The following is an 8,744-nucleotide window of genomic DNA, read 5'->3' as shown; positions in this document are numbered from 1 at the left end:
GGTGTCCTGTGATGCCGGGGTCCGCTTCGTGCCAAGTGTACAGTCCCCCCACCCTGTGGTGTTCCTGTGATGCCGGGGTCCGCTTCGTGCAAGTGTACAGTCCCCCCCACCCTGCAGTGTTCCTGTGATGCCGGGGTCCGCTTGTGCAAGTCTACAGTCCCCCCCACCCTGTGGTGTTCCTGTGATGCCGGAGTCGGGTTGTGCTGCCTCACCTGCACCAATACCAGAACCAATGCACATTCAACAAGTGATTGAACAAGTGAAACAACCTGGACCACTGAGGCCATGGGAGGATAAGTTGTTGGCTCCTCTTATCAAGAGGAAGCTGACTTCATCCTCCCATGGTCTCATAAAGTGCAAGACTGGAGGGCAAGTGAGTGTTATCAATACATTGTCAATCATTTGTGACCAGTTGTCAATAATAAATAGTTGGCAGTATTTGACATTTATCATCAAAATCAATGATCTGCAATTGAAGTTCATCTTGTCTACACTTAGTTACAAATATTTATCAAGTCTATCAAATCAGAAACAACAAAAAAATACATACATACATTCAATGCATCCTCTAATACATGTCTTTACCTCTATTGTATACAATAAACCAGCTGATACAAATCAATGAAATTAATTACATTGAAAACAGATTATATCACAGATTATATCACTTAATCACCTTAGAGATTTTTCATGATCCTGCCTAGGAAACAATTTTAACGTGGAATAGGTACATTATTATTAAGACTTTTTTTACTGTCCAAAAATTACAGCCCATAACACTAGTGAAAATACACAAGTGCACGCAAACCAAAGCTCGGAGGCCAGCTCCTCTACTGTAAGAAGAAGGACAAGTGAACTACAGCAGGCACGTGCAGCAGCTAGTGGTGGGGAGGAGCAAGCCCAGCTTGTAATGGAACTCCGGGCCATCACGAGACAGGACCTGGCGCGAACACTGCAGGAGCTTAGCTTAGACACCATCCGCATCCCAACAGGTCACCTGTTATCAGCCATCACCGACATTGGCTTGACCTGTAGCCAAGCAAGGAAATGGAGAAGGTTCGTGTTACATAATACCAACATATCTTTAGATAAGGTATGTTCTATGCCATTCGAATCATTCAGACATACCACAAATTCTTTAGGTCTAATAGAGTGATCAGCTCTAGGCTACGTACAATGTTGTAAATCAATAGCTGTTCAAATAATGTTACTGTGTCCCTTCTGCAAAATCTATGTATGAGGACATGAAGCATGTACTTATAAGAAAAAAATGTTGATCACACAGATGGATGAAGGGCTACAACATTGTTGTTGAAAGTGAGCGAAAGTCGAGGGCCGTCGCAGCAGATCTGCTAAAAAACCAAGAGGTTGAGGCAGAACTGCTCCCCCTGGTCATAGGGAGGAAGAGTGAAAAAGTGGTGGCACTTCGGCCATATGCCAGGGTACTGAACCTGGAGCTGTCTGTCAGAGACACCATAGACAAGATTGACACTGCTGCGTGAGTAAAGAGATTAATATTACTAGTAGTAATCCTTGCTGAAAATAATACAAGAAATTAGTAAAGGCATGGACAAAGCAATCAACATATAGAGGTAGCCCCATGGAATATATGAGAGCATATATGGCAAGGTTGGGAAAAAAATATATGAATAAAGTTGCATTAGAAATATATTATATTATTTCTGCAAACCTGCATCATATTGTTATAACTATTCTGTTGACAGACATCTAACATGGCACGAAGGAAAGATACCTGCTACTGAAGTATGGATAAAGGTGCTAGGTGATCACGGTGGGGATCTATTCAAAATGGGATACCAAGTTCTCAATCAGAGCCACCCCAACTCCACAACCACAGTGTTCTGCACATTTAAGGCGAAGGATTACCGTGAGAACTTAACTGCAGCCACCGATACCCTCTGTGCTGAGGTAGCAGCATTACAAGGGTCAACATGGAGGTAAATTACATAAAATATAAAATTGTATAACTCTTATGTTCAATAGAAAGTTTGTAATTCTTTTCTTAGACCATCTCAGTAATGTTAAATCAATTTTCTCCCTTCCAGCCTAATTAACTGCTGCCCTGACTTTCATGTGTACTTCACAACTTCCTGATGTTTTTTTCTGTGAAATTGATGACATGTTTTGATGATGCATCTTGATAAGATACAATCTGACCAGATCAATTTCACATATACCTTATCCAATGGGGAAAATCTGAAAATTCCGGTCAAAGGTGGTTGCTATGTGCTGCTAGGGGAGCCAGCACCCATTTTCATTGGGGTCTTAGAAAATGATTTAACATTACTGAGAAAATTACTATTGTTAGCTATAAGAAGTGAATGTGCTTACATTAATCAAAGGTTTTCCTTCATCTTCAGTTCCCCAGATGGCAGTGAGTTTCAGCTCCGGATTTTCGTGGCTGGAGACTACGCCATGTTGTCAGCATGGTATGGACTGTCAGGAGCCTGTGGTAAGAGTGCAAATCAGTTTGTGACAATAACGCAAAAATATTGAGAAATGCTACGAGAAAATGCTGTATACAAGCCATACGAGTATGCAATAACTATAAATTTTGGCTTATGGATGCAATAAAGTGATTGTTTAAGGGCTAAAATATGCATCTTTTGTCCTGCTTTTGGGGGAAATGGAAGTAATTTGAACAAGATTATTATTTAACGACTGAAACCATCTGTAGCTTTCATTTACTTACAACTACTTACAAGCTACAAAACAATTGTGTAGCACTTCTCACCACTTCCTAATCCCAAACAAAACTCAGAGCCAACGATAGACTGCCATTGCACACTATATAGATGGAGACAATTAATATGCCCACTGACTTTCCTCATGTAACAAGTTGCCTCCTGTTGCAAACAGGCACATACCCTTGCTTATGGTGCGAACAGCCAAAAGCAGGTATGAAGGGTGGACAAGGGCCAGGAGACACGGCACCTCCTAAGCGGACACTTGAATCACTCGCCAACAACTTGCAACAATTCCAGAATCAAGGCCATGGCGACATCCGGAAAGCGAAACACTTCAAGAATGTCATAAGCAGCCATATGCTGGATGTGCCCATTGAACAGGTAAGGTAGCTTTTTTAAAAAAATGTGTTACAGTAATATCTGTACACTTTCCAACATCAGATGTTTTCATAAAACACCTATTCCTTAATCTAGCAAACTGCTTATCTTTCACCTCAGGTATGCATCCCTGCCCTGCACATCAGCCTAGGGATCTTTCACAAAATGTTCCACATGCTTGAAAAGGATCTGCATGATTTAGACATGTTGATGGCTACACACCTGTCAAGAGTCCAACTGGCTGATCCCGAGGTGGACAGCGCGGAGCTGCTCATGCATCCGGACCTCTACACCCTGGCCCGGTACGTGGAGTCTGTGGAAGAGGCAAGAGAAATTGAAGAGGAGATTGAAGAGGTAGCAGAGGAGATGACAGAGCTAGAAGACCTCCTGGCCTGGGCGCTGCTGCAGGGACAACACGACACACTCAATGTGTTGTCCCTGCAGCTGCGCTACCAGAAGAAGGAGAAGGAGAAGGAAGAGCTGGTAAGATTAGTGAATAACCTAAAATACCATTTGATCAATTGTAAACATGGCATCTCGAGTTTTTAAAGTAACCGTTCAAGCAAATTGTTATCTGTTTCAATAACTGCCCTGCAGACATTGAAAGCTGAAGAGATTAGAGACAGAGGTGGAGTGAAAACATCAGAGGGTCCATTGACCAGGCTGCTAGACCCGGTACTGCAACGACATCACGCTAAGAGACAGGCATATCACTCCCAGGCATTCGTGGGAAACCACGTGAATGCTATGCTGAAGGTATTTAGAACTGTTCTTATTTAGGCTTACTAGTATTTCTACATGAAGCTTTGAATTCCATGTAATAAGATCCAAATGAGACAAATGTTCAAGTAGGGTTTTTCTTCTACCCTGACCTCTGAAATTAAATTATCACCTTACAAATTTTGAGACCCTTTTCTATAACTATCAAATAATATTTATTTAATACATTGCACTTGTCCTTTGCAGGACGCTCCTATCAAAGAGCTGACCTCTGTTGCGGCTAACAAAGCAGAGGAGTTAATGATGGAGCACGATTTCCCCGTCGGTCTGTTCACACGGGCAAAAGACCTGGAGACCAAGTACAGCAGATTGTTCTCACTCTTCAGTACTTGCCATCAAAACTACTCCCATGCAAGACCTGTGGGAGAGGCAGAGCTGTCCTCACTTGGTGAGGACTGTTTTAACTCAAAGTGAAAAAAAACTAGGATTGACATGGTTTGTGTAAAAACACATACACACAAAAAAATTACTTGCTTGTGGCCTAAATGGTATTTTCAATAATAATTCTAGTAATATAAATGGAAGGGCTGAGTTAATGTAGCTAGAATGTACAGTAGAATTAACTGATGTGACAAAATACAGACTAAATGTAATCATGTTAGTGATGCATACCTAAACCCAATTTCAGGTTCAGGTCCGGATTCAAGTCCAGAGGTTTAGGTTCAGGTCCGGACTTAAGTCCGGACCTAAACCCATGGCATATACAAAATTGCATGTTGGCAACCTTGCAATGTTGCCTGGGTGAAACTTTGGCCACATAACATGGAGGCTGGTACTTGATCGATGCCTGATGGCAATGTTTTCTTCATTTTGCAGCAAAGATTTTGGAATCTATGGAAGGCTTTAGGTGGTTTAAAAAGAAAAGGGGTATGTGAAATGGTCTTTTAATTTTATGGTAATAAGTCCGGACTAGGTTCTTGACTTTTATTTTTTTTTGGACTTGAACCTAAACATTTTTACAAGTCCAGATCCAAGTCCAGTGAACCGGTATGCACCACTAAATCATGTGCAATAATCTTACTGAGTACATTTCTTTTCACAGATCATAACATTAGGGAATTCATGGCGTACTTCCGGGCGACATTTCCTAATGCAAGTATCCCACCCAAGATGCATCTACTGGAGGCACATGTAGTGGAGTCCATGAGAACCTGGGGCTTCGGCCTTGGGTTCATGGGAGAACAGGGTATTGAGAGCATCCATGCTCAATTCAATACCATCATGCGGGCCATGGGAGGCATCAGAGGGGAGACAGCACAGTTAAAGGCAGTTCTGAAGCGTCACCTGCTCAAGTCTTGTCCAACAAGGGTCGGGGGAGTTCCCAACCCCACCCCACGAAAAAGGAATGACACTTGATTCAAATATGACTCGATTAATTGGTCACATAGACTTCTATTTACCATTTGTTATGCTTCAAAACTACTAATGTAGCTTGAAATGAGTTTCAGTAAACAGATATTTTGATGTTTTGGGAAAACTTGTTAGTGGCCGTCAGAAAAAAAAATCAACTGACTATATATATATCAATTGTCTGAATATCTATAGAAATTACCAATAAAAAAACAAATGAATAAATTTGCATTACAGATATAGTCATACGATTGATGCATACCACATGTATGTGGCTATGTTGGCTAGAGTTGGCATCCTTTAACAACTATTCAACTATGTCTAAAAGTTTTCAAAGCTAAAGAAAGCACAACATTGGCATTCTTTGCCAGGGCTCAAAATAATGGGTGCAAGTATGCACCTTTGTGCAGGGAAAATTGGAGCTGTGCATGTATTTATGATTGTCTACCTGCAACTGACCTGCACTGGTGTAGTACTGGTTTATATACATGTACAGGTGTATGTGGATTTTCATTTGGTACATTGACAGTTACTACCAAAGAAGTATAAAAGAAATAATGTTAATGGTTTCTGAACAGTTATTAGTATGATCCAAAGTTTGAATGGTGCAGGTAAACTTTGTTTGGTGTAGATTATTTTTAATGCAAACTGCACCAGAGGTATGCAGAAAAAGGATTTTGAGCCCTGTTTACAAAAGCAAGTAATTCAAATATTGTACATTACTATTTGTGGACTTCCTAATGTATTTCTGTTTGTATATTAAAGGGATACTAAGTTTTTGTCCTGCACAAGTGGGACTCCCTTCTTCATTTACAGTATCAAGGGCATTTATTCCCAGCAGTTCCTTAAAGTTTCCAAATAGGAGTAATGCCTTTGTGCTAGAAAATGATAAATGACTTGTACAATACCTTGAGATATAGGAAGTATGTAGAACTAGAAGTCACTCTCTTCTCATCCCTGGTACCTCCTCTTCTCCCATCACCCATCCTGTCTGAAGAACACATTTATTAGAAAACCCCTGACATGAAATGGTAAGGCTACTAAAAGCAGGTTACATCATTCTGTCTGAGGTACTGTGAGCATTGGTTGTATTTTCACAGTTTTCCCATTACGTCTTTTTGCAAAGTCCTAACAAGTGCAAATGTGTAGTTACATGCAGTAATAATTCTACTGCAATCACCAGAGGTGGTGCAACAAATAAGGCACCAATGCTAAGCAAGAAGAGACTGGTGCCTAGAGACTGGCAAATGTCTAATGAAAAAAAAATAAATGTTAATCAGGGACAACAACAACATATATCATAAATTATGACATAATTACAGAAACGTTTTATCCACAAATTACAAACACCTCAAAGAAAAACCTTTTCCCTCCTACTGCAAACCCAAATCACCACAAAATCACCACAATAGAAACAAAAGTTTTATACATTACTGTACAATAGTGGTTGACAATGTTGAACTTGGAAGAACGAAGAAGAATATAATTTTGTTGTGCACATCTTACTCTTGATTGTCGATTCTACATGCCCGGGCCTGCAAACACCTTTTATGATAAATCAATAGTGATAAAATACTATAGATATTAAATTAAATTAGACCATTAACTTGAATATGTGCTTGCAATTTTAGATATTTAGTTACTGTTTATATGAACAAAGTGTCCCATAAATCATATAGCTAATTTATGCTGCTCAGGAACCTAAAACACATCACATGTGTAATCACATGTGTAACTGTCTGTTTCTGGGAGTCCAGTTGAAATAATATCTTTTAAAGACTGCTATGGTTAACTTAAAATCAACTTGAATGGTCTTTCAGAGTAAGATGCACGTGTACACGCTGTCAAATATAGCTTATCTTACAATATTTCCCTGTTTCACTCGCCTATATTAATGCCACAATATTAGACAGTAGGATTCGTTTCGAACATATGACGTCAGCGCGGAGAACAAAACACCATCTCGTAGATTTACTACTGTACGAAGAAAAAAACCTTGCCAAAAAATCCGCCATTACTGACACAGTGCACATGTCATGGGCTACATGTTGCATTCTGCGTGCATCCAAAAAAAACTGTATAAAGCGTTCAAACGAGCAAGATATCTTACCTCACTCCGTCAGTTCGTCAAGAACTCGGCAATCCACTCTCTGTCGGTGAAAAACTCGATTATGATGAAAAAGTGGCTGTATTTTCGGCAGCTAACTTCCCCTAAAACCGTCGCCATTATGCCTACGAAGTTTCAGCAATGTAGCGCCTGCAGTTAGTGCGCATGAGCTGGGTCAAAGGTAGGGTGCCGTGTTGCGCAATAATGGGTAACGGGAGCATGGTATTTTCCCATATATGCAAATATAATTCATTAATATATGCAAGATGTATGCATACATGCAAGCACGTGCATTCATTACTACAACTTGTATACCCTATGTATCATAAGCAATTCATTCTACATATAACGTTACTCCTTTGCACTCATTCTTTCTACCTCAACCTAAGGCACTCCCACATACCCCTGCTCACTCTTACGCACCCTGAGCACTCTCACGCACCCTGTGCACTCCCACGCACCCTGTGCACCCCCATGCACCCTGCGCCACTCTCATTCAACCTCCCCAAACCTCATGCACCCTCACGCACCCTGTGCACCCCCATGCACCCTATGCACTCTCATTCAACCTTTCCAAACCTGATGCACCCCCATGCAACCTGTGCACTCTCATTCAACCTTCTTAAACCTGATGTACCCTCACGCACCCTGTGCACTCCCATTCAACCTTCTTAAACCTGATGCACCCCCACGCAACCTGTGCACTCCCATTCAACCTTCTTAAACCTGATGCACCCCCACGCACCCTGTGCACTCCCATTCAACCTTGCCAAACCTGGACACTTATTTTCTATCCTATAAACCTGATTCGCAGCTACTCACGAAGAGCCATTAAAATGGTAAACACATACTACTCCCTTTCTTTATTACTCTTTCTTTATATAATGGCTTGAGGAGAAGGGGTAAGCACCTGACACGTACGTTTTAAGGTGTAAAAAATTCTGTAGTTGCAGTTTTCGAATAGTTGCAGTAATAAAATTACAGCGGTGGAATATTGACAGCTGAATTTGCTCAAGTGAATGTTTAAAAAATCAAGAATTACAGTATTTGTGGGAGTGCACAGGATGCGTGGGGGTGCATCAGGTGTGGGAAGGTTGAATGAGAGTGCACAGCAGGTTGCATCGGGTTTGGTAAGGTTGAATGAGAGTGCACAGGGTGCATGGGGTGCATCGGTTTAAGAAGGTTGAATGAGAGTGCACAGGGTGCATGGGGGTGAATCAGGTTTAAGAAGGTTGAATGGGAGTGCACAGGGTGCGTGAGGGTGCATCAGGTTTAAGAAGGTTGAATGGGAGTGCACAGGGTGCATGGGGCCGGTGCATCAGGTTTAAGAAGGTTGAATGGGAGTGCACAGGGTGCGTGAGGGTGCATCAGGTTTAACAAGGTTGAATGGGAGTACGTAGGTTGCGTGGGGGTGCATCAGG

General features: G+C 41.4%; 1 protein-coding gene across 1 annotated transcript; it reads left to right on the top strand.

The window, feature by feature from the left end:
* The first annotated feature begins 122 nt into the window (after window positions 1-122).
* On the top strand, window positions 123-6,105 carry LOC109475299. The gene is made up of 9 exons (XM_019775915.1): window positions 123-1,056; window positions 1,286-1,498; window positions 1,725-1,958; window positions 2,382-2,473; window positions 2,881-3,089; window positions 3,207-3,569; window positions 3,684-3,842; window positions 4,053-4,254; window positions 4,909-6,105. Exons 1-9 carry the CDS (start codon window positions 911-913, stop codon window positions 5,220-5,222), a joined length of 1,932 nt encoding a protein of 643 aa, XP_019631474.1. The 5' UTR covers window positions 123-910; the 3' UTR covers window positions 5,223-6,105.
* The last annotated feature ends 2,639 nt before the right edge of the window (window positions 6,106-8,744 follow it).

Source organism: Branchiostoma belcheri, unplaced genomic scaffold, assembly GCF_001625305.1.
Source record: "Branchiostoma belcheri isolate BF01 breed outbred unplaced genomic scaffold, Haploidv18h27 scaffold103, whole genome shotgun sequence".
NCBI lineage: Eukaryota > Metazoa > Chordata > Leptocardii > Amphioxiformes > Branchiostomatidae > Branchiostoma > Branchiostoma belcheri.
This window is presented reverse-complemented; position numbering and strand designations above follow the sequence as displayed.

Excerpts from the sequence above, each read along its gene's own strand:
- LOC109475299 (XM_019775915.1), top strand. The coding sequence starts at position 911 with ATGGAACTCCGGGCCATCACGAGACAGGACCTGGCGCGAACACTGCAG. Across the intron at positions 1,959-2,381 it reads TTACAAGGGTCAACATGGAG|TTCCCCAGATGGCAGTGAGT; the intron begins GTAAATTACATA and ends CTTCATCTTCAG. Across the intron at positions 3,570-3,683 it reads AGAAGGAGAAGGAAGAGCTG|ACATTGAAAGCTGAAGAGAT; the intron begins GTAAGATTAGTG and ends ACTGCCCTGCAG.